The 26,139-nt window shown below is 45.0% G+C and overlaps 1 protein-coding gene across 4 annotated transcripts in view; it reads left to right on the top strand.

Annotated features, from left to right (window-relative positions):
• The window catches only part of dlg1 (MAGUK family member discs large 1), a 735,259-nt gene that overhangs the window by 13,802 nt on the left and 695,318 nt on the right, over positions 1-26,139 (top strand). For all 4 annotated transcript variants that reach the window (XM_055076706.2, XM_055076707.2, XM_055076705.2 and 1 more), the window contains exon 3: positions 10,992-11,128. In XM_055076706.2, coding sequence (XP_054932681.1) covers positions 10,992-11,128 — 137 coding nt within the window. The remainder of the gene's footprint in view (positions 1-10,991; positions 11,129-26,139) is intronic.

The raw sequence follows: 26,139 nt of genomic DNA, 5'->3' as shown, positions 1-26,139 counted from the left end.
TTATGTCTCCTCCATCTTTGATTAAATCGACTGGTAGCCAATCTACTCCTGCTGCTTTTCCCTGTTTCATGTCTTGCGAAGCTCTTCTAACTTCATCGCTAGTTATAGAAGGAGCTGTACCCTGTTCATTACTACTTCGTATGGAGGTATTGTGGCTGCTTTAGGTACTGTACAGGTCAATATAGAATTCTTCTGTCGCTTTTACTATATGTTCGAGATTGCTGATGACATTACCTTGCTTATTTTTCAGTGCATACATCTTGGTTTGTCCTATGCCAAGTTTCCTTCTCACTGATTTCAGGCTGTGTCCATATTTTACTGCTTCCTCAGTCTTTCTCACATTTATTGGATTTGACAGGCGATCCTACCGCTGTCGACCAGATGTAGGAGTCGTCGGACTAACTCGCCGCTGCCACCATTTGAAGGAGATGAAGGTCGTAGACAGGAACTCGGTGAACAGGATTTATTTACATATTAACAGTTTAAGCAGGATACATTGCCAGACTAGCGCGACTCCCATATGGAGCCCGCAAAACTAACATACAGCAAACAGTTTACGAGCACACAGCTCACTAGTACATTTCTAGTATGACAGAGCACTCAGCTCCCGACAACGAGCACGACACGAGCACACCCTAGCAGCCGGCAAACGCTGCTTATAAGCCCTTGCTCGACGTCATAGTTCGACGTCATTCAAGATGACCCGCCTTTTTGGAGGATGAGGTGTGTCGACTTGGAGGATGAGGGCTCACATATACGTGCCGCACATACACACAGGTGAAAAGGCCGGACAGTTCTCGGTACCGCCCAGCTTTCAGTGCCGACGTCAGAGGGCTTCGTAGAACTTTGCTTTGCCCCGGGTGGCTCGGCCAAGTACCAATTTCCTGAGTTGATCGTGCGCCACGTGGCTGCCGGCCCTTCGCAGTTCTCCGAAGGGCGCCCCGTCTGGTGGCCTTGGAACACGTGCAGCGGGCTGAAGGTGGCACGTTGCCACCCCATACGGCCATTCTTAACACATTATAATTTCGAATATCCCTCATTTTCTCCTGGTTGATTAGTTTTGATAGTTCCGCGAATTTTATCTTATCTCTTGAGTTGGACACTTTCATTCTTTGTCGTTTCTTTATTAGGTCCTTTGTTACTTGGGAGAGCATGCCTACTGGTTGCCTTGGTGCCTTACCTCCCACTTCACTTGCTGCTCTTGAAGCCAGCCTAGTTACTGTTTCATTGATTGCCTCTATGTCATCTTCATCTCTCTGTTCTAAGGCTGCATATTTGTTTGCAAGTGCCAACCTGAATTGGTCTGCTTTTACCCTTACTGCATCTAGGTTGGCCTGTTTCTTCTTGACCAATTTTACTCTTTCTGTCTTCAAATTGAGGTGAATCCTAGCCCTCACTAACCTATGATCACTGCACTTTACCCTACCTAGCACTTCTACATCCTGCACTATGCTGGGATCGGCAGAAAGTATGAAATCAATTTAATTTCTTATTTCACCATTAGGGCTTTTCCAGGTCCACTTCCTGTTACTATGTTTCCCGAAAAAGGTGTTCATTATTCGCAGCTTATTCCTTTCTGCGAATTGTACCAGCATCTCTCCTCTAGCGTTCATAGAATCAAAGCCGTAGTTGCCAATTGCTTGTTCACCAGCCTGCTTTTCCGCACTTTTGCATTGAAGTCTCCCATAACTACAGTATACTGAGTTTGCACTTTTCGCATCGCTGATTCAACATATTCATAAAACTGTTCTATTTCTTCATCATCTGTGCCAGAATATGTTTATTTAGGCATTCAGTCACAGGGGACCTGGATCATGAGAACGATATGTGCAGAAAAGTAAAAATGGGTTGGAGCACATACAGCAGGCAATTATCAAGTTGTGACTGGCCACTTGCTGCTATCCTCAATATGAAAAGGGTCAATCATTGCATCCTACTGTTACTAACATATGGGAAAAAAACTTTGAGGTCAACAAAAGCTGGACAAGAAGTTAAAGGGACTCTAAAGGAAAAAGAATTGCGCCAGAACCCACCTCATGATGGCTGTCGACGGCTATATCGATACAATGCATTGCCACCGGCAAAACGGGTTATGTATGAGGAGTTTACTACAGCGGGACTCCCCTTTCATGTTTCCCTAAGAACACTCGGCACCATTTAGTGCTGCTGCTGCAATGCCTCCAAAATGCATGGCATGCTGGTGCACGCAAATGCTGAAAAACATGTCATGCGACAACCAGGCTTCTCTCTTGCATGGATGGATGGATGGACGTTATGAGCGTCCCCTTTGGTACGGGGCGGCGGGTTGCGCCACCAAGCTCTTGCTATTATACTGCCTAATGTCCTACCTACGTTAAACAATTAAAAAAAAAAAAAGACACTATGAACTCCCACAACTACATTTTCTGATCCCCTAGTGCGAACTGTGCTTTTGTACGTCTCCATTTTTTGTGGTTTCCCTACTTTTCTTCCACCAATCCTCCAATCGCCTCTTACTAATCCCTATTGCGGACATGTTTACTTTACCACTGCTCCCGCTGAACCCAAGGGCTTCAAGGAGGCCAGTGGTGCCTAAATCGACCACTGGGTAGATGCCTTCACATTCTAATAAAACATGCTCCATAGCTTCCCTAGCTTTACCACAGCAAGCACATGCACTTCCGGACATGCTGTGCCATCTAGTGGCACTCCTGAGAACTCTGCGCTTTGCCTGCAAAACAAGAAATGTGGCATGTCGGCGTCTGCAAATGCTGAGGCTCATTCCGTCTCTTGCTTCATACTCAGTGGCACATACTCAGTGACCCAAGTTGGCAAAAGGTTCATTGAAGAGCGGCACATACCCAGTGCATTCATGACGCGGCCTGCTAATGCCTCAGGTTGTTGTCCTTGAGGAACCCTTGTGATGGGGCTTTAATTCCGTTCAGCATCAGGAAAATTTAAGGGATCTTGTCTTTGTAGAGTAGCACGTTCCCAGTGGCACATACCTAGTTACCGAAGTTGGCGTCCCAAGATGTTCATTGAAGACCAGCACAGACTGAGTGGCACATACCCAGTATTACAAGTAAGCATAAAGGAGTTTCTCCGAACAGCGGTGCCTACCCAGTCCCATTTCTACAGTGACCCATGTCGGCTTGAGAGAACTTAGTTGAAGTGAGGCATGTATGTACACATTGGCACGAACTTGGTGAACCAACATGATCCGATGGTTGGATTCTAACCCTGCTACCTCAGCAGCCTGATAAGCTAACCATTCGATCATTCGATTCGATCAGTGACCCAGGTAGGTGGGAAAACAGTTAGGTACGAACATATATACACAGATAAATAGATAACCCCTGAAGATGTGTAAGGTACCCAAAGAATGTTAACACATTAATATTAAGTCGATCTAGATTGAAAGATTAAGCTTCTGTAATAACGAATTCATCACTCGTAGCGAGAACAGGGCTTTTTTGAGTAAGAAAACGATGAAAATAGAAAATCCTAGTGGCACCACCTGTCATGGAGTATGGTACCTCTCTTGTGTGATGCGTGGTGCGATGTCAGGGCACCGGCAGGCTGGTGCTGCCCGCTAGCCAGGACACTGAGCTGAAGAGGGAGGCGGGCAGTTCAAGAAATGCCGCCAATGCGAGTTGAAAGAGGAGTGACTGATTGGCACATAGCGGCAGAGGTAGTGACGTGGAGATAAAGTCATGGCCTCATTTGTGGCATGGGCGATTCAAATTGAGGAATGGCAGTAGGACATTTGGTGGCAGTTCTCTACGCAACTAAGTGATATCATCATCATCATCATCATCATCCGCCTGGTTACGCCCACTGCAGGGCAAAGGCCTCTCCCATACTTCTCCAACTACCCCGGTCATGTACTAATTGTGGCCATGTTGTCCCTGCAAACTTCTTAATCTCATCCGCCCACCTAACTTTCTGCCCCGCCCCCTGCTACGCTTCCCTTCCCTTGGAATACAGTCCGTAACCCTTAATGACCATCGGTTATCTTCCCTCCTCATTACATGTCCTGCCCATGCCCATTTATTTTTCTTGATTTCAACTAAGATGTCATTAACTCTCATTTGTTCCCTCACCCAATCTGCTCTTTTCTTATCCCTTAACGTTACACCTATCATTCTTTCCATAGCTTGTTGCGTCGTCCTCAATTTAAGTAGAACCCTTTTCTTAAGCCTCCAGGTTTCTGCCCCGTAAGTGAGTACTGGCAAGACTTTTCTCTTGAGGGATAATGGCAACCTGCTGTTCATGATCTGAGAATGCCTGCCAAACGCACCACAGCCCATTCTTATTCTTCTGATTATTTCAGTCTCATGATCCGGATCCGCAGTCACTACCTGTCCTAAGTAGATGTATTCCCTTACCACTTCCAGTGCCTCGCTACCTATCGTAAACTGCTGTTCTCTTCCGAGACTGTTAAACATTACTTTATTTTTCTGCAGATTAATTTTTAGACCCACCCTTCGGCTTTGCCTCTCCAGGTCAGTGAGCATGCATTGCAGTTGGTCCCCTTAGTTACTAAGCAAAGCAATATCATAAGCGAATCGCAAGTTACTAAGGTATTCTCCATTAACTCTTATCCCCAATTCTTCCCAATCCAGGTCTCTAAGTCATATATTTGGATTAAAAAAACGATGATTGACTTCTGGACAGATAAGCTGTTGAAATAACTCGGCTTAATATTTTCCTTTAGTGTTCCTTTAAGGACCGCGCAACGAGTGATCGAATGAAAAATTATAGGTGAAACGTTAAAAGACAGTAAGGCAGTGGTTTAGATTAGGTAGCATACGTGGGTTGCACATATATATGTTTGTTGAGATTAATAGAAAGAAATGGAGTTGGGCAGGTCATGTAATTCATAGAACAGGTACCCTGAGGTCTATAAGAGTTACAGAGTGGGTGCTATTGGAAGGGAAATGCAGTCGAGGGCACCAGAAGATTACGAAGTCTGCAGGCAGAAGATAGAGTAAGCTGGTTCAAGAGAGGCATTATTGCAGATCGCTGGGAGAGGCCTTCGTCCTGCAGTAGACATAAAATAAGGTGTTGTTGTTGTTGATGATGATGATGATGATGGTGATGATGATGTATAACAGACTGTACTGGAAGGCCAAAGGTGACCCATGACAATGTGGTTACAGTTCCTGTGCTGTGGATTTCTAAAGGGTCTGTTGAAGCAAACATTGCTTGGTGTAAATCACAGTTTAGGTTTCTTAGTGGTGTATGAAACTGCCATTACTGCCTGTGAGCTCATTGAACAAGTGTGGAGTAAGGAAGAATGCAAAGCAGCTTTTTGTTGTCATTCTTCAGCAGCATGTTTCTCACTGCCAAACTACATTGTCAACACTGGTACATACTACTGTGCAGCAGTAAAAGAAGAAATGACAGGCAGCACACTCATCATTTGTGTTTCCACCGAAAACACTTATAGTAAGCACAAGTAGACAGTATAGGTTAGATGGTTTCTAACCACTGCCAATACCTCAAACACATTTCAAATGAACATGTGCATTCTGCACATGCTGTTATCATGCTGGGAGGGTAGCAAGAGCCAGTGAGAAACTGCAATGGCTGCATATAAGTTCAAAAGCCCATAACTTCATAACCAGAATTCTTGACAGAAAATACAGGGCTCTGGCTGAAGTGCAAGCAGGAAATTGTGTTGCTCAATGTTTCTTGGCCAATGTTTCTTGGGTCTCGAATCTGGCATCATTGATGCCTTCAGGTAGCATGTGTGGGTTTATTGACCAGTTGCCTTCACCCAAAAAGATCACGGTCTCGTGACGTCTGCGGCAAAAAGGACGTTCCACGTCCGCTGCCAAGGTCTTTGAGTGGTGGTGCTGGCTAACACTCTCAGGGTTCTACTAGGACACATAAATACCCAAGAAAGTGGATGGGGAAACTGCGCCGCGGTAGCTGAATTGGTAGAGCGTCGCACGCGAAAAATCTATTTTGGAAGCCACAGCAGGCAATACCAAATGAGATGAGCACGACATGGTGTGTATTGCAGAGGAGAAGTTCTTCATGAGAAGATTGTGATGACTGCTCTGGGAGCCTGCTGCTGTTGAGTAAATGAATTCTAAGCTCCAGGAATCGCTAAGGTCTCACAGTTTTCATTTCATTTTCAGGAAAATGTGGTGTTGGCAAGTATGCATACCAGACAAGTGACAAAAATTTAAGGAACCCTGAAACACTTCCTTAATTAAACAGCAGCATATTAAAAATAGCATGGCACTGATTGCAAAACGTTTTCTTAACAGCAATAAATTAGGAATGTGATTATACATAGTTTATAGCAGTCCAGGTGCCCCGCCTCCCACTCCTTTTCTTGATTCATTTTCTGTTTGAGTTGCACCACCGGCCAAATTCAGAACACTGTGCTAACTTCAGTTATGTACTACCCTGCTGTACATTTAATGCTTGCGTGTCAACAGCATCCACTGTCCATCTCATATATAGTCTTTCTTGCTAACTTTTCAATCCTGTCTGGTGAGCTCATTCATTTGCTAGCCATAAATCTCACCAACAATAGGCATGAGTGTTTTAACGTGCCAAAGGCATCATAGCATGGTGACAAGTTGCTGGTTGCAGAGCACAAGGATTTTCAACGTTGCCTTTATCAGTTGTTTGCACGTTTTGAGAGACCACATTTGGCTTAGAGGTTCACAGCTTGATGTTAGACACTAAAGAAAATGTACTGTTTTCGTGTGGTTTGTGTTGTGGTAACTTGTGTCCACTCAAGCCAGTGGACCGAACAGCAGCATCAACATCGCTGCAAAGGAAGAGGCTGAAGTGGAGCATAGGATGGGCAGGGACCAGCTAGCTGAAAACAGTGGCAGCCATGGTTGAAGAGTCCAAAAGTTTCTGAATGGGACTGTGTGTAGGGACTGTCTGATGAGCAGCACAAAGCTGCTGCTTTCTTTGAGTTGCTGATGACCTGTTGTTCCTTGCGCAACATCGTGGCAGCTTTGTAGTAGATACTTACTGCACTTAGGACAGCAAGCTATGCACAAGAGGTGCAGTACCCCCATTCTTCACAACTGCTCTTGACCGAAAGAATGCATTGGCTGTCATGTGAGCTTTGCACTGAGTTTGGCGAACTGCAGCTGCATGCTTCCTGTTAGTGGTGGGGAGCCGCTTAAACTGAGGATGTACAACCATGACTGGTCACCTTTTCTGGATGGCACCTTGCTTTCGACGTTGGCTGGTAAGGTGTCGCATGCGTCGAGGAGTGTGTCCTGGCAGCTAGATTGGTTAAGGGCCTCAGCGCACTTGGAAGACCTCATCCTGGCAGCATCTGACTGAGTGTTCCTAGTAAGCAGGAACCCAGCAAGGTGTCATAGCACAGTCGTTCGCCGGAAGCCACCACTGTCATCACAGAAGGAGGGGCAGTGTGGGAACTTGTGCCCACCTCAAGCCCATGCGCCGAACAGCAGCATAGACATGGCTACCATGAAAGAGAATGTAGTGGGGTGCAGGACAGGCTGGGACCAGCCAGGTGGTGTTCGGACATGGGACTTCTCCACAGTGAGAATGAAGGCTAGTGATGCTAGTTGAGACATGCTACAATGCAACAACTATGTGACAGCAGCCGCTAATGTATTGGAGCAAATATTCAATGATGAGGTAATGCTATTGATACCTAATATGACATCTGTGAATGCATCACAACAGACTGCCTTGTGTGGTGAGGCTCTTGTGCTTCAGCCGCTTGCCTGTCGATGTCTTGTAGCTCCGAAGTTGTGCGAGCCAGCTGGCTGCAAGTCTGGTGCAACTGAGAGTGTGGGGATAGAGGAACTAGTTTTATGTGACCATTTGTGTCAAGTTGTACACTGAATGAACATACAAACAACTGCGGAGTCTCAGTGGGTATGACTTTCTCCCAGTGAGCAAGAAATGACAGTGTTGATTGGCGGCTGCAGCAGCTGCATTCTCATTTGAAAAGAATACCAAAATGCTCATGTACTTAGCTTTCGGTGCCTTTTGTAGAACCCTAGGTTGTGAAATTCAAAGCACTCCACTGCAGTGTCTCTCATAGCCCAAGTGCAGCTTTGAGTCATTAAACCTTTAGCAACCATCACATTCACTGTCATCTGCCATTTATTTGGTGCACTCTAGTGCAAACTCCTTTTTCCACTCAAACTCCTCACGGCTATGTCGACCACCTTCACATTTTCTTCAACCACCTGTGCCCCACTTCTATTACCGCTGGATGTTTTCATTAGCAAAGCCCTTCCAACAGCAAGCCCACAACCTTATGCATAATGAAGGTATCTGGCCTTACCTTATGCCACCTTATGATGGCTTCGTGAAGATGTCACACTGAACCAAGAATACACCTGTGGTCTTCATCATTGGATATGCAAACAATTTGGTGATTGACAAGGTCAAGCTCATTGACCTCTAGAACTTGTCAGCTTTATCTTCTCTACAAAGCATTCTTCCAGCTGCTACATCCGTGCCTCCATCTGCCCTTGTGAAGTCTGTTTTTTTGGCAGCTTTGATGTTGCAAGTACTAGTGTGGTTGGCTACTAACTACGTCTTCTGGGAGTGCTATTATGACTATGGGCATGTGAAAGCAGTGCTATCCTAATGCACATCATAGGACAGCATTACTGCAAAGAGTAACATGGCATATGTGCCATGGAGTTTTGTGTTTTGGAGTAAGAAAAGAAATGGTGGTTGACAGTTAGACATTAAGTGTGAAGACCAGAGGCAGGCATGTTTGCTACAAGACTTGAACAAGTACTATTCAGAAATTTTGAAACTAGCCACAGGACCAACAGTTACCAATGTTCACTTGTAATTATTTATTAGGATGCCACAATAACTCCAGTCAACAGATCGTAGTTTTCATCCGAAGTGTTCTCATACATTGTCATTAGGAATTCAAAAATATGGTACTGTTGAATCCTGTTAATTTGACCTGTGGTGGATAGCCGAAATCAGTTTACCTCATGTTTGAATTAAATAATGTGTTCTGCTTAGCTTTTCTTTATTTGAAGCATCTTGTGATGGTCATCAGCACTTGTTCTTGGAGGCAAGGGCTGTACTGACAGCCTCATTATGTCAGTGTACACTATAAAGCCTGGTCACATCTTATGCAAAGAACTATCCTGCCATAGTCCAAGTCCTGTTTCTAATTTTAAGTTCAGTTCAGTCTGCCGCAATTGTACATATACTGTTGACAAGGTGGAAGGGTTTAGAAATACAAAATATTGCCTTCATTAAAAAGAAGCCTTTTAACAAGACCATGCTAATGTGCTGTTCTTGCCTGCTAGCATCTCATATTCTCCCTTCCTGCCATTGTCCTCCTCTGTTTTCTTGTATTCTAATCATTCAGGTTTTGTTTTCCTTCTCTATGCATAAGGCCAGGGGCATTATTGGAGTGTTGGCATTATATGCCTCACAAATTGAATAGAAAATATTCCCATTCACACATTTGGCACAATATGTGCTAACAATCTGCCTTTCTGTTGGCGGTTACTCTATGTTAAAATTTTTCAATGTTTGTCACGTCAGTAAAACAAAGAAAAGAGCTTGTTCATGCGAAAGTTTGTGAGCCTTTTGGGGCTTTTAAACCATTTTAAAGCAAAAGCCCTCTTTGGCCATTTCACCCATTTTCTAGTGGTCAGCGGCTAAACTTCCTCAGGTGATGCGAAGGCGCATGCTTTTGTGCAACTGAATTGCTAGGCATGTTCATCTCCGACTGCCAGCTAGCTCTCATAGACGCATTTGCTGTTGTACGAGAGCTATATGGCATCTGAAGGTTTATATGCTGTGGTTGGTAGCGGCGCTGTGTCGCATTTCTCAGCTGTCTGAGCTGACAGTGTTGCGGGGTGTGTTTGTCGCTGAAGTCTGCTGTGCCTCTTGTCAAGATACGCTGTTTCGTCTTGCTCGCTCACCACAGCTTTACTTAGACCGACTCCGACAGTGCATGTGATCTGCATGTTTAAAGTGAGTGGTTGGAGGAGTATCTGGCCTTTGTGGAGTAAATGAGCGAACAAGAAAGTGCAGGTGTGCAGCCGTTGGCATGCCATTGTTGTCATGCTGTCTTGGTCATGGTGCCATCATTATGCTGTCATCATCTCTGTCGTCTTCCCATAATCATCTTCATGCCACCACTAGCGTTGCCATCACGCTCTCATTCTGTTTACCAAAACATGACATAATTTGTGTTGCCATCATGAAACACTGCTATAGACGCTAGCAAGGTACTTTGCAAGTATTGGTAGTGTGTCCACTTGATTTCTGCAGTCCATGGAAGCTATTTGCTTACCTTCACAAACATCTTGAATGGTTTTTGCAGCTGTATAATAATAACCAATGCTGCAAAAATTCCGACATTGAATAATTGGAAGTGAATTGTGCCATTGGGAATAACTAAAACATAAACAGCAGTGTGCGGGGCTGACTGTAGTGTCAGCGCCACCTTCTGGGCATGGCCAGTTCAAGTGATGGGTACATGTGCATTTCACTGTGTTTCACCGTGTTTCAATGTTGCCGCTGCCATGGCTGTTTGTGTCGTGTGGTATTGCAGAAAGGCAGCCTGCACAGGCAAACCAAGTGCAAGCTTAAATTGATAGGATGCATGTCGTTGTCCTTTCTTTTTTCTTTTTTAAGTCATCATTGCATCATTATGATCAGGGCCTTAACTACTGAACAATTATCCCAAAGCTGCATGTCAACTTTGTATTATTTTTTCTTCAGGCATCTTTCAGTCACTTTTGCAACAAGGACTTACTGCCAACAATGAAGCATAGATGTTGGACAACGATAAATAAGCATGTCATCTTGAAGTGGTTTCATTTCTGTGTCAGCAGCATCTGTTGCAGGACATCTCATTACTAGGGCATTGTAATAATTTTGCAAATGTTGCTAAATGTTGGTATTGAATTTATTAGTTGAATTTGCCCCCGTCGTGTATAAACTGTCGTAATTTCTCTGTGAATTTTGTTTCACTTATATTGTCTAATTCCCACCCCTTGCAGACATCCAAGAATTCTACGAGATCACTTTGCTGGACGACACGAAGAGCATTCAACAGAAGACAGCCGAGACCCTACAGATTGCTTGCAAGTGGGAAAACAGTCCACCTATCACAGGCACACATTCCAACAGCACAGAGGTAAGGCTTCTTGGGCCTGTGTACTTTCTTGCCATGGCTGCTTTCGCTATAGCCCATGCACTCATTCACAACACAGAGCCTCGCCTTATGAGGTTTGTACACAGCAACGGTCCCTGACATTGCTTTTGGAGAGGACAAAAGCTAGCAAGAGCAAAACTTTTTCTTTGAAGAGGAAACACGGCAGCATTTTGCTTACGACTTGCTGCATTTATGTATTTATATAAGAAGAAGCATTCATGAGCTCATCGTGAACAATGTAATCCATTGTGGCCCTGATTGTTTGTATTCCCTAATTACAGTCGAACACACTTATAATGATACCGGTTTTAACGATATAGTGATTATAACAATTATGAGCTGCTGCACCGTCAGCTGTTGTATGTTTTCTATGGTGAAATAACCTGCTTACTACAATGCCCCTATGCTGCATTATCGGTTATAATGATGAAGTCTGGCTGCTGGGTGTCCGCGTCGAAAAGTAATGGAATGCAAAATCCTTGAAAAAAAAAAAAAAAAAGAGAAATTCGAGCCACTGCACTCTCGCCCGCCGCCACGACGGCCATTGCTTGCTCATACAATAGAATCTATTTTCCAGCCTTCTCCGCATTGTCAGCCTCCCGTGCCTCTCTTCTGTTGCCCTTCCACTCCTCCGAACATGAATGGGCTCCGCCCATTGCTCTATGCCACACCACCCTCTGAAACACGAATGGACCACGTCAACTGTGCTGACAGCGCTGCTCCCAGATTGCTAGTTGGCCCCTTATTCTGCACAATTCTGCCAATGGGTTAAGTCGCTCGTGCTCATCTTTGTTTGTTGCGTCGAATTCGTTCCTGGCCACATGGTTTCTCCGCCTCGTTTGACTTGCCGCTGAAATGGAAGATGGCTGATCTGCCCGCTGATCATTGGCAATGCACAATGTTGCCTGTGAAAAGAAGGCCCACTGCTTTAGGTTTGGAAACGAAGTGTACTATCATGAAGGACTACAAAGACGGTAAAAATGTGTGTGACTTGGCGAAAAAGTATGGACTTTTGCAAGTGAAAGTTTCGACAATCATCTGCTCAGCAGAGGAGTTTGATAAAGAAAAGTGCTTGGCAGACAGCAGACGCAAACGCAAACACATTCGACAAGGTGCCTATAAAGATGTGGAAGAGGCCCTCTACAAGTGGTTTCTTGGTGCCCAGGCCATCAACGTGCTCATCACCGGGCCAATTCTGGCCACAGAGGCAAAGCAGTTTGTCCTACTCATCAATAACGTGGACTTCCAGCCAGGCGGCAGCTGGGTACAGTGCTTCAAAGAGAGGCACAGCATTGTTTACAAAGCCGCCACCAGCAAAGGAACTTCGCTTGACGTGAAGGCGAAGCAGAAGTGGGTGGAAGAAATGCTGCCCCGCATCCTTGACAACTACATTAACACCGACGTATATAATGGCGACGAAACAGGACTGTTCTTCCAGATGTTGACGTCCAAGATGCATGCACTCAAAGGAGACACGTGTAAGGGCAGCAAAAACAGCAAGCTGCGCCTCACTGTGATTTTGTGTGCCAACATGGACGGGAGCGACAAGTCGTGATCAGGAAATAAAAAATCCTTGCTGCTTCCGCATTGCTGCCAGGATACCGGTATGCTGCTGTCACAACCGCAAGGCATGGATGACGTAAGAATTTTTCCATGAGTGGCTCTTGGAGTTGATCAATGTTTCGAGCTATCTAAAAGGAAGGTGGCGCTCATCCTAGGTAATTGTAGGGCCCACCGCTCCTTGCCTAAGCCCTCAAGCATGGAAGTTTCTTTTCCTGCTGCTGAACACGACAGCAGGCTTGCAGCCCATGGATGGCAGCGTGATCACCAAGTTTAAGGCCATGTATCTTCGCCACATCCTGAACAAGTTAGTCTTGTTGATGGACATGGCCACATGGACAAACAGGGAGCAACTAGACTTGAAGATCAATTTATTGATAGCCATGCAGCTTATCTTTAGTGTCTGGTTTGACATAAGCGCTTTTATCATGCTGAACTGCTTTAGCAAAGCGTGCTTTGTCTGAGGCAATAGTGATTAATAGGAAGCCTGCGAAGCTCCCACTGACGAAGTGATGATTGAACTTTGGTGCACAGTTGACGAGGATGCTTCAGGACTCGAGGAGTTTCTACATGCGGACGACACATTAGAAACATCACAAATAACTGATGAGGCGGTCGTCTCAAGCATGCATGCATCGGATAGCAACGGCAACAGTGATGGCAATGACGGCAGTGATCATGCAGTAGGGCAGGCTGCCTCAACGTTGTTCTCACAGGAGGTGCTGCAATTGATTCTTTCACTCCGTTGTTTTGTTTTCACGATGGACCTTCCGCTGCACTATGTGCAGCACGTGGATGCCTTAGAGAAGGATGTCGGCAAGCTTCGTCTAAAGCAAGCAAGGCTGACAGACATAGGGTTTTCTCATGCAAGCTAGTAAGAAGTACGTGCCGAGATGCTTGTGGCAATCTCATCCCAGCATTTCTTCTAGGTTTCTCAAGCTGAGAAGCTGCCGTGGCAACCTTCTCACATTTTTTAAAAGGCCCCTTTTGGGGTCACCTAAGCGATGCCTCGGCAGAGCTTGCATGTCACTTGCCACCTGTGGCCCCTCTTTGCAGTTGTTATAGCAGTGCCATTCTTGAATGCCAACAGCCGCAGCTTGTTACATGCGATTGGAGTGTGCAGGAAGCAGAGCTAAACAGTTAAATGAGTCAACACAATCAGCAGCTGGATGGAGGAAGGCGGTGGGGAGGGGCGCTGCCCTCCCTGCCATTATGGTTTTTTCACAACAGCTCTGCCATCCCCCTATATTGCCTTTTTTCATGTGTGCAGTCTCACAGGTGCTCTTGGGGCAAAGGAACGACAACATGGTAGGGCAAACAATCACAAGGGCATTTATTGCACCTTTGATACACTAGTGCCTGCTAGCCAAATCAAACATGCCAACAGGCGCGCAACAAATCGAGGGAGCCCAACTCACTGTGACCGGATAGCGAGCGAATACGTTGGCTCCCAGGTTAGACATCCACACCTAATTGTTCGCATATAGACCGTTTCATCAGGCGAGGAGGATAGGGCGCGTGGAGAGCCTTTCCTCCTCTCTGGCTTGGGCGATCCGGTGCGGCGCTGCTTGAAAGTATTGCTGTCGCGTGCTGCGGAACGATTTCGAGATGTTTTAGATCTTACTTTGTGAAATTTACGTCATGTTCGTTCATATAGGGTCATCAGGGAAGCCTTTCGGTGCATCGGTAACTACTATAGGCGGAATTATGTCTTGGGGGGCGCAAAAATGTGACGCACATAATCAGCCGCGGTGTACGCGCATTATCAGTCGCTGTGCGTGTATGTGTTTTTTACTATTTTGTTTATATCGATTTTAAATCAACAAAGGAAACCGGCGTGTCTGTATTACCAGCATTAAATGGTAAATCAGCTCACTGTCTGATCGATTGGCATAGGGAGTAAAACATAAGAGCGCGTGCTGTGCACGGCCAACCTAAGGCAACCACGAAATATCTGAGCGGCAAGCGCTATCAAATATTTGTGATACACTGGCATCGTTCTCACGCATTTCAAGTCTAGTACACTTGAAATTACCATATGTCTACGCTAGCCTTGCTGCATGTGGCCCATGGCGCTGCTCAACACAGCGATCACTGCGGTTGGTGAGCCAGCACGATACATATATATAAGCTGTGTGCTTCGGCATTGCCCTTTTGGCCTGTATACAGCCATATGATATATGAGAGGGTTCGCATAAAAAGAATGCGATGGCTATTTTTGAGCGCAAGATTTCCCTAATACGTGTGAGTGCGTCGTAGAGAACTGAACGAACACAACTGCAAGAAAAATTTGGTTATCATCCTCTTTCTCTAAAAAGCAAGAGAAAACGGGCTAACGCTGCACAACTTTTATAAATATATAACCGCTGATGCCGTATGCTTGGACCATGCGCTATATAGAACAAAGATATCTGTAATTCAGCACCTACTACTGCTTAGGACGCTCGTGCAGTTCGTAAACGGTCGCTTTGCTGGACAAGCTTAATTCAGACTGTAAGGTATGATGCTATTACTAGCCAAAACTTTTATTCATAGGTGGAAACCTCATCCATCGAACCAAGTAGTCACGCAGTGTAACCTGCAGTGAACAGTTTGAATGCTTGTCAAAGTATAACAGCACAGCTCCTATCGTAGTAGAACGGTACCCACACTGTTACGATCGTCGCGTATGTGTCATGGCTCCTAAACCGCAGCTTAGAAATAGAAGATAATACTGCAATAAGGTCACATTAGTGATTGAAACATTCAGAAATACACAATTGATCTCCGAGGCTGATTGTAGGCTCAAATATACGCACACACATCGCGCTGCGTGTTCCGTCCACCTCAACGCCAGCAGAAATTCCGGCCATGACGCCTTAAACCACTTCAGCATGTCTCACAGGACCGTTTACCACGTAGAAGACGCATGTCATACTAAACAGACCGCACGACCGCGAAAACAAACGCCAGAACCTACCGCCGAGCGTATACCTGCCATGCAAAAGACCGCTTTCACCCAAGCCAGTATGGCGCTGCTTATAGGCGGCGCCACTGTGTTCACAATATGGCGGCGCCTACGAAAAAACGGTCTATACAGTAACGCAAACGGTGTTGCATTTGAACGATTGTGTTCATCCATTCTGTTGTCCTGCTTCCATGCCTTTTCCAGGATAGTGCCACGAATAGTGGGTGAGCTCGTGAAACGTCCGCGTCGCTCGTTGACTGCAAGCCAAAGAGGGAAACCTACTCCCTTTCTTGCCCGAGCAACCCCGCCGTTAGGCGGTGTTAGCAGCGCAACACTCGCACCATCTCTTGTAATATGCTGCAACTACACCAACCGCGACCGGTGCATAGCTATGCGGAGAAGCCAGATTACAGAAGACGCAAAATATCAGGGGATGCGCGAGCATCGAGCATCTCCACACATGCAACCCGGTTCTAACATTTATCGGTTATAACAATGGAATTTTCTGGGCACTCGAATATTGCTATAAGTGGGTTTGATTGTACTCAATCATCTGTCCTAGTAGTGTGCATGCTATGTTGCTTCTGCATTTAGAATACAGCAGTGAAGCTTTGCATCAGAATTTCTGTAGTATCATATGCAAGTTTCTCTCACTTTCAGTGATCTGCTGCCTGATCAACTTAGCATCCTTTATCGCTAGAGAGACGTTTATATGGAACTGGCAATCATGGCTTTGTAGTTGGCCCATACAAGTCCTCATCACACAACACTTATTGTTGTTTGTTCACACTTGGGAATCGATGAGGCTGACCATTTGAAGCAGGTGTACTGTCTGTTAACGCCTGCTCTTGCCTAATGTTATGGTTGTTCTGAAGCGTTGTTTCAGAGTTGTTTCAGAGTTCAGAACAGTTCAGAGTTGTTTCATTAGAATGGGCTCTCCATCAGCAAATTTCTTTTCTTTTTTTCCTTTTCTGTATTCATACAAGTAAATGAACCACTTGCAGGAATATTCTGCACATGCGTGAGAAAGGTATTTCCTGACTAAAATACTCTCCCATCTACATAGTAGTAGAACAAAGTATTGTTGCCATTCAGCAGCTTTGCCTTTATCACCGGCAGACCTCTCTATTATGTGAGGGTTCAGTGGTATAGTAAAAGACTACTTGACGACAATACATTCCCTCTCGGTTGTCATGTGTGGGGCAACTATGACAAAATTTTGAGTAATTCTCGAAAAGCTTTTGTGCTCACGCTTCTTCCTTGTGGGATGAGGGCCACACTCAGGGGGAGAAGTGCACTCTGTGAATGAGAGTCAAGCACTGAAATGCACAGTTCCTCATGCCACAGTTAGGTGCGATGGCTTGACCAACAGCTCCTTGACAAGGGCTTTATGGTGAGCAACAGTGCCTCCTATTATTCACTTAGCCGAACTAGAGAAGACAGTTCGGCTAGTTGGTGCTCATTATAGAACCTCTGAAATTTTTACTACACGGAAGCGTAGGATTCATGGGATGGGATGCCCAGAATCTCTACACATGGAAGCAACATTCATTTTTCCCCTTCCACCCTCCAACACAAGAGCTATAGGAACAGATTGATGGACAGGTTAATTTCGAGATACAAACACTCTTTCTTGGTGAGAATCAGGGGGGGTGCTTTCACACCTATCACAGCTTTTTTGATTCAGAACGCTTCCTCTATTAAGCTGCCTCTGGAGCTGCCGGAGCAATGGGTGCTTTGAAACTGCGCGGTGCATGAGCACCTACGGCAATGATCGGCCAAATTAAGTGCTTTCTGTAATGAGCACTTCACGGAGTTCCACAGGGTAGGCAGCCGGTCTGAGAACTGGCTAACCTCCCTGTCTTTCCCTCTATATTCCTGCTTCCTCCTCCTTTTAATGGAGTTCCTTCAGCATGCAGTGTCATGATCACTGTACTGAGACTGATTAAACATAATCCAGAAAGTGGGAGAAGTGTGGCTTGGGTGGGACCACAATGTTCTACTGCTACAGGCAGGGCATTCTTGCTTTCTTGGAGTCCCGGGCGACTGAAGCACTTAGCTTTGTGGTCGATGCATCATCCTTGGGTCAATCTGCTTATCAGACAACCATCCATGCCAAGAAACACAAACTGCACAACTTCATCCATGCGGCGGCAACAAGCAAGGAGCTTTTGCATTGCACAAACCCTCCTCGCCGGTCTCTGACACTGGCATGTTGTTGAATAGTTATTCTTGCTGAAACTGTGGCTGTCTGCACTCCACAGACCTTTCCCCTACTTTTCTCGCGCACCCAAATGTCAGCAGCGCTCATTGTGTCCATTTGTACGTGTAGTGATGGTGGCATGAAAAGTGAAAACGTTCTCAGGGGGGGGGGGAGGGGAGGTGCGATCGCCCCGTCATTCTCCCTTTCAGACTGCCACTGAGCTGTACAGCTGGAACTGAGAGTTGGCATACCATATTGACTCGATTATAATGCTCCATCGATTGTAATGCGCACCTGTCTGCCACAGCCTAAATAAAATAAATGTCCTTTACAGTACCACACACCTCATTCTTTCATAGAGAAATACAATTTTATCTCATCTGGAAAAACAAAGATTTACTCCCAATTCACTATAAATTGTGATAAATAAAAAAAACTTGCAGTTTTGCCCGAAAGCAAAGCATCGATTGCGATAGAAAATTAGTACACAGTTATGCAAAGGAAGTATAGTAGTTTATTGGCTGTATAAACTTTTAAACATTCGCTTACTAGCTAAATTAACAAGCATGGTGTCATGCACACACAAGCAAACATGAACACCTCTCACTCAATGACCGCGGAAACATTTTATCAGAACGCTGTAGTGAGAAAGTGTGGTAGCAGGAGCAAGCGAATTGTCCTTTGTGCAGCCTCACGCTTCAACGTGAACTAAGCTACGAGAACACAGCGCAGTGCGCCTAGATGCGTAGACTGTCTCCATCATAGATAGCTTTCATGATAGGGGCTGCGCGGCCGTGCCTACGCAGCAGCCACCAGAGAAAAACGCCTCTCCTGTTTGCGCCAGTCTTGCACACAAGTTTCGGGAACTCCGAACGCCCGTGATGCGGCCTGATTTTCGCCTGTCTCCGCACACGTGATAACTTTCCATTTGTTGCGGTATCATGCTGAACTCGGCGTGTCTTTGCAGTCAGCACTTCCATGCTGATAGAGCAAACACAGAAAACGGGAAGACAGGTGGTGGACTAACCTAAGCAGATATACTACAGTGCTTGGAGGAAGCTACAGCTAAGGTAGCTAGGCTCAAAGCACTTACGATGCGGCCATATTGAAATGCTGATGGTGATATGGTAACACAGATTTAAGGTTGTACTCGATTCTAACGTGCATGCAATTTTTGGACTTGTTTTATCAGAAAAAAGTGCGCGTTATATTCAAGTAAATACGATACTCCTTGCAAAGTGGTTTCACTTCTGGTAAGAAAACTATTGACGGAACACTGCACTTCACTAACATCAATGTTATTGTAATTCTGTATCTAAATTTTGTTTTTCATATTGGTCTTGGTGTCGAGAGTTGGAACTAGTACAAGTTCAAAGGTTGAAATAAATAACATTTGAGCAGGAACCATCTACGAAGATTGTCAATGTAAGCAAATAGTGGAACGCTCCAAAAAGCTATTCGCCTTATTAAAACAAATGGTGCACTTGATGACATATATTTGTTGTAGTGAATCTATGCAGGTAGCATTTGTTGTTTCATTGGTTAATTCTGTAGAGAACAGAGCCATTAGTCAGCACAAATCTTGCGGTAATGTAGGTTGTCGGTCTTGTCGGCCAAGTGGGCCAGAGATTCCAACATTGAGAATGAAGATGCGGTCAGGATCATGTGCACCTGCAGTGGAAGACGCTGCAGGAAAAGTTCCCGGAGAAGTGTGCTGTCAGTTGAAGGTGCTGAATCAGCAGCCAAGGCTTGCATGCCATGCAGTAAGTCGGTAGGTTTGCTTTTGCCGAGGTCCTCTAATGTAAGAAGTTGCTGTAATCAGTGCTGCTCCATTTCAATGATGCGCTGCATGAGTGTTGCCTTAAAGGGGCCCTGAACCACCCCTCGGGCTTGGTGAAATAGCATAGTCCACGGGTAGCATATGCTGCTGTGAACATCTCAGCCAAGTGTTGCTGTCGTACGCAGTGCGTGGAGCTCGCAAGCGGATTGCGAAGCCACCTCTCTCTCAAATGCTCTCTTTTCAACAGAAAGCCGTGTCCTCACTCTCTTATAGACGCACTATTTCATCATTCTCTTAGATAGCTGCTATTGGCCGATAGCTGACATAAGCTGCAGTTGGCTACATGGCGTAGATACCATGGCTGCCGCGGAGTGCCGCCACCAGTCCACTGACTAAGTGCACTGTGGCTCGCTGAGTACAACTGCGTTTGGCTTATGTTTAGTGCATCGTAGGCACCAAAAGCGGAAGTCATGGTGTCTTTAAAATGAAATTTGAACTGCGCGCCACCGTGACATTTAGAAGGCTGAGCCTTGTGGGCATGCCCCACTGCGCCGTAGCCTTCGCAGTGCAAGGCATTGAAGAAGGAATGGGAGCACAGTGGAAGCCATGTTTGATTGCCAATAACACTGTTTCTGCTGAACGCATTGAAGTACCTCTTGCTGCAAAGTATTTCTCTTGGAGCCTATTTTCACTTCAAACGCCTTTCTCCACTACGATAAAAAGTGGTTTAGGGCCCCTTAAAGGTGGTCATAAGGGCGGTCGATGGGCGGGGAGCGTAGAACATTGCGAACAATTGCAGCAGTAGGTGGAAGCACTCCAACAACGTGGTCAAACATAGTCAACTGCGAAATGAGGCAGTGGCAACAGAACAAGGATTTGGTGTTAATGAATCAAAGTTCCAAGTGCGACGACCAGAACTCCGGGAGCTCAAGAGTGGAGACCTTGGGATTGCGGGGTAGTGGCACTGACGGCAGTACATTATCGGGAGAATCTGAGGCCATAGCTGACTGGATAGAAAGCGCACTTCAAAGAAGGCAGGGCTTGAGCTCCTTGCGGCGGTAGGCCCAGTGAAGTGGCTAAGGCACCTGGAGGGGAGAGTGATGACACGAAGTCTGAAGTTGCCAATTTGTGGGTGAAGAAAAACCATACAGACGATGGTGCCTGGTGTCCACAAAATATATTTTAGCCGAACCCACTCAATCAGGTGAAAGCCTGATTCCTCCGGTTCCACTGCTCGCACACTTTCAGCATGCTAGGCGTGCCGTTGTCGTCTTTTGTGACGGGACCATTGTGGCATGTAGTAGCGTGCTACAAAGTCGACAGTGCAAGCATCTAAATGAGCTGTCTATGACAGCTGTCGTTTGGCAACAAATATGCCCTACAAAATGCGCATGGGCGCCTTTTGTGTTGGCATTTTTGTTCCAACCTCCAACCTGCAGCCTTCAACACCAACCTCCGACTGCCAACCAATGACCACAAAAATGGCCAGAAGAGCCAAAGAAACCTATTTGTTTTAAAGATAGAGCTGTTTTGCTTCATGCATTCTCATCAGTACTTTATGAGCACCTTTATCAGGTGGGGGCCGGAGGAGCATACAATGTTCATGTGCTATCATTAATTCGGTCTGTATGTTCAGGTATCTTGCAACAAAAAAATTCGCAGTAGAAGTTTGTGTGCATAGGTTTTAGTTGGATACATTATCTTGATGCGCACACTTGTTAGGTTGACCCCCACAATATTTGTATTGTGGGCGTCATGCCAGCTGCCTTTGTTCAGCTGATGCGTGGTGACCCAATGTACAGGAGGATAGTGAATGCTATGTTTGCTTCATGCTGCCGCATGCAGAAGTGGGCATCGGGATGTTACAGTTATTTCAACAAGAAACTATTTGTGCAGAAAGTGGCCAACCTTTTCACCAATGTACTGAAGTGTGAGGCTTTCAATGACTTTGATTAGAAAACTATTAACCCTTTCAGGGTCGATTCTTTTTGCCTTATGCGACCGCCCAGGGTAGATTTTTTTTATTGCAGATTTCAATTCTTCTGAGAGGCCTATTTCGAAAAAAATTTGCCGTAATTTTTCTAGGGTGAGAAAAAAATATTTTGTGTTGGTATTTATGTACTCTTTATTCATGAATAACAACAATAAAAAAAGAAAATAAGCTTTTAAGAATGAAACATTTGATGCATTGTTATACACATAGTTGAAGGCTTAGAAAATGCGCACACGAGAATATTTTGCAAGTCTCAAATGTTCCTGCTCTTGCACTGTTTACGTCCATAGCGTAATCGAACTGCGTACTGTAGATGAGCGAACTCAAGAAAACTGTGTGGTTGTGTGCCCGTCAAGAAAGCGAAACGTGTGACAAACTTCTGCTAATTCATGTTATCGCCAACCAGAGCCAGTTATAGATTTCACGAGCCTCCCCTCCCCATAAATATATGGCATCGACGATTTTGGACTTGTTCGCGGCACCGCATATTTACGTCATTGACCCTGAATGGGTTAATGTTCCTCTTCTGGGTTTGTATGGTGTGCTGCTTTTCTTTATGAAAATAGAGCATGTTGAAACATTGCGGTTATGTGCGCCAGAGCTCGATCTGTGCACATAGAGCTGTCTTGATGCATGTAGTCCGTAAAGGCTGGGCATTACTTAAATATACTTCTTCAACAGTGCTGATAGCAATAAGTATGTTCGTGATCACCATATCAAACGATTTGGAGATGTCGCTGTCCCCTACTTATAGGGGCATCATTGTACATTCAAGGTGGTGTTGATATATCCACTTAAGTTTGAGAACATGCTCAGGTGTACAATCATATAGGATGGGCCAGTTTTCCTTCATGTGGCTACAACATTCGAGATGCACAAACATGCTGATATCATGGTCGTATCTGCACTATGGTGTAAATGTGGTAATGCATATCCCACTTAATTTGACAAAATTCCCTGTTGAACATTGTGGCAGTGACTTTGAATTATCCTGGGATGTAATTGTTCTGAACTCTCCCTCACTTTATTGTTTGAGACATCTGTCTCAGTGTTCTTTCCTTAGCTGCTTGTATTTTCTGAGCATTAGCCTGTTTTCATTGGAGTAGTTTCACTTCTGTATAGCATTACTGGATGTATCATTGCTTTGTAGACACTTGAAAATGTGGGGCAGAGGGGAGAGAGGGGAATGAGCATGTGAATATGTAGGCAGCAGCTTGACTAACATAAAAGGATGACTTGTGGCTTCATGCTTCTCGTTTCTGGTGTATCTGGATAGGCCTCAATCATTCTGGATGTCTGTTAAAGGGGCCAAAAAGGCTATTTGAACATGCAACTTCTGTTTTTGCATTCAATGAAGCCTGTTGACGTTATTCCGCTCTCTTGGGGCAATGCTAAAATTGAAACTTTAGTCTGCTTCAGAATTCCATATTCTGCACCAGCTGCAACAGCACAGAGTGCTATTTGTCGGTTGAAGCCAGAAGGGTGCATGTGAGATGCCGTTTTAGCTATCATCCAAGTGTAGTTGTCACATTTCTCAGCTTTACCAAAGAATCTAAAGAAAAACAACATTTTCTTTGTTTTTCAGCTTCACCGTGCTTGAAACAAACACAAAAGCCAATATTACAATATTGAAAGGACTCAAAATGATATTAGGGCCTCTTCTTACTCTTTCACTTAAGCTTCACTTTTACTTGATTGCTAGATGCACTGCCTTTATTTCTTCTGCTGCTTCTGGTGCTTCTTTGAACTCTCCAAACTAACAGTCACAATTCTATGAAGACAAAGTAATCCAAAAGAAGATGTATGTGACATAAAGCAGAACAGGCGCTCCATGTCCCTCTGCAGACAAAAGATTATTGCAGGGATCAAGGTGCTTTACTCTTCACTGTTGAAATAGAAAGTTCAGGCTTCGCTGTTGCCTTGAAGAGGTGGCGTAGAAAGCTGTCAGTGCTGGTTGGAGGGATTAGCCCACCTCAAAATCCACCCTTTTGCTATCTGTGTGAAATGAACTGTTCTTAATGATTTGTAGCTTATTTCATCATTCAATGAAGTAAAAGCATAACAGGATACTTCTTTTTGCATCTAGCTCTTGTTTCCATGTCAATTTTTTTCCAAGTTTTCACGTCACTATCACTGCCATTTCTGTGTACTACCGTATTTACTTGCATAATGATTACACTCACGTAATGATCTCACCCCTGAATTTTGTCGTCAAAATTCGAATTTTTTTTTCCCGCTTAATGATCACACCGCGAACTTGCCGCAGCGATATGTCGGGTGCCAAGTCTAGCTAAGGATGATTGTACTTACCATCTGTCGAATTCTGTCGACTGCTACATGAACGACTCATCAAGATATACCAAGGGGTCTGCACGCACCAAACATTCTAAAGTAGATGCCCCATTTTATTCCTTTCATCACTTTCCACACTTCCATGAAAAACAAAAAAAGCTACAGCCAAACTTGCCTTGGCTTTATTATTTGTAGGCTTTATAATGGTTGTGGTCAACAACAATAACAAAAGAGGTGTCTTTCGATTCTTCTCGTCTGCACTCGTGGGCACGCAACAAATCGCGAGCGGCAATGATAGTAGCCACGTTTACACTGATACGTTAGAATTGTACCCTACTTATATGCCGACGCTTGTAACACAGCTAAGATATTCGCCAACCTTTAGCGGAAACGTGCCGTATTAAGATAGTAGTGAAGACAAATGCCGCAGTTTCCGCAGCATACCCGCCATGTGTTTCTATGTCACTGGCAGCTAAGCATGCCCATCTCTGTTTCTGTCCCCTCAAAGTGGACATGGCTACGGCATCGCCACAGACTTACCGATATTAATGATATTGTCACGTGGTAGTGACGGTGAAGAAAGTAGCAATACGGTGGAATACAAAACTAGCTTTTATTTGCCGAACCTGTGCCCACAAAAACAGGCTACACTTATAGCAGAACGATAGCGGCGAACACGGTCGGCGATCGTCGGAAATCTGATCAGCGAGTCAAGCGCGTCGGCTTTTATACAGCAGTCGTCGAATGTTCCAGACTAATCGTTCGGACCCGCGTACCTTCCACAAAGTTCTACACCATTCGCGTCACGCGATGAAATCAGATAACACAACGTTCGGCGACAACAGACAGCCGGGTAGAAGCATCGATAACTTTCCAGAAACTTCGGATACATGCAGGCGCGTCCCGCGCTGTGCGATTACATTTGTTAGGTGGCGAAACGTGGTCGCCCGATAAAGATAAGTACACGTGTCAATATTATTCATCAATGATATGGAAGAAACTGTTTCAGTGCACGTAATATACTTACGAAAAGAAAAAAAAAAAAATCGCGTTTGGCGCGTTTGGCTTGCTTCGCCGGCCGTCATTTTGTTTTGGTGTCCTGCACTGTTACAGCAGCAGCCGCCTGTTTGTTGACCTGTTGTCATCCCGCAGCAAATGCAGGATGAAAAAAAAAAATGTGTCTTCATGGGAAATTTAACCCGCGCAATGATCGCACCCCTGACTTTGCGGCAATTTTTTTGACAAAAAAGTGCGATCATTATGCAAGTAGATACGGTACATTAAGGTCTATAAGGCTTATTAGGGATTATCACTGAGGTCCTGGGATGTGGTGCCAAAGGAAGGACAATAGGCAGTTTTTGCAAAACGTATAACAGCAAACACAAAGAGTTAGCATTAACGTTGTGTGCGTCACACTGCTCGTGCGCTGTATTTAAGCAGTGCTGAGGCTATATGCTCAATGGCTATTTTCGGGATTTAGTGTTCAGCACTAACACACGCAAGGGGAGCTTTATGTAGGCTAACATGGCGGCTCTGCGTGCTTTGGATTTGTTGAATTGTTGACCTGTACTGTTCTGCTCATTTGTTCACCATTAATGCTTCTGTTTTCTTTGGAATTTTGTAATGATGTTTTGACAGTGGCGTGCTGGTGACAAATGAATGCGGTTTTCGAGATTCGTGCTCGATTAATGGCTCATAGGCATAATGAGAGAGTTGGCTCGTGTTTGCTGTAGCCGTGTCAACATGGCCCCAAAGCTTGTATCTAGTTTTTAGTTCATTCGCTTGTTCCAAAGGATGCAGCCACAAATCAAGCTGAGAGATCTCGTGTTTTCTGCAGTAAGACAAAGTAAAGTGTGGTTGATGCTTTGGGCATGATGCATGTGCGTTTCACAGACTTAGGGACTCACTTGCATATTCAGCATTGGATTAGCTTGACATTTCGCATGGTTTTGAATTTCCATTGCTCTGTTATATATATCTAGATGGCACTGTATATGTTTCCGTCAGCGTTAATGTTCCGCTCCGTTGCACTATTCTAAAGGACTAGTTGGTGTCACGCAGTGCACAAACTAGATGTCAGTGCTGCGTCGCAGGCGCACTGCTAACCCAAGTGTTTTATGTTATATTAAAGCTTTCTAGTATCTCAGAACGCTAGGAACAACTATGCTTTTATTCCTAAGTAAACAGTTGCACTTTTAATTTTGATGCAGGAAGTTGT

Source organism: Dermacentor andersoni, chromosome 2 (assembly GCF_023375885.2).
Source record: "Dermacentor andersoni chromosome 2, qqDerAnde1_hic_scaffold, whole genome shotgun sequence".
Taxonomy (NCBI): domain Eukaryota; kingdom Metazoa; phylum Arthropoda; class Arachnida; order Ixodida; family Ixodidae; genus Dermacentor; species Dermacentor andersoni.
This window is presented reverse-complemented; position numbering and strand designations above follow the sequence as displayed.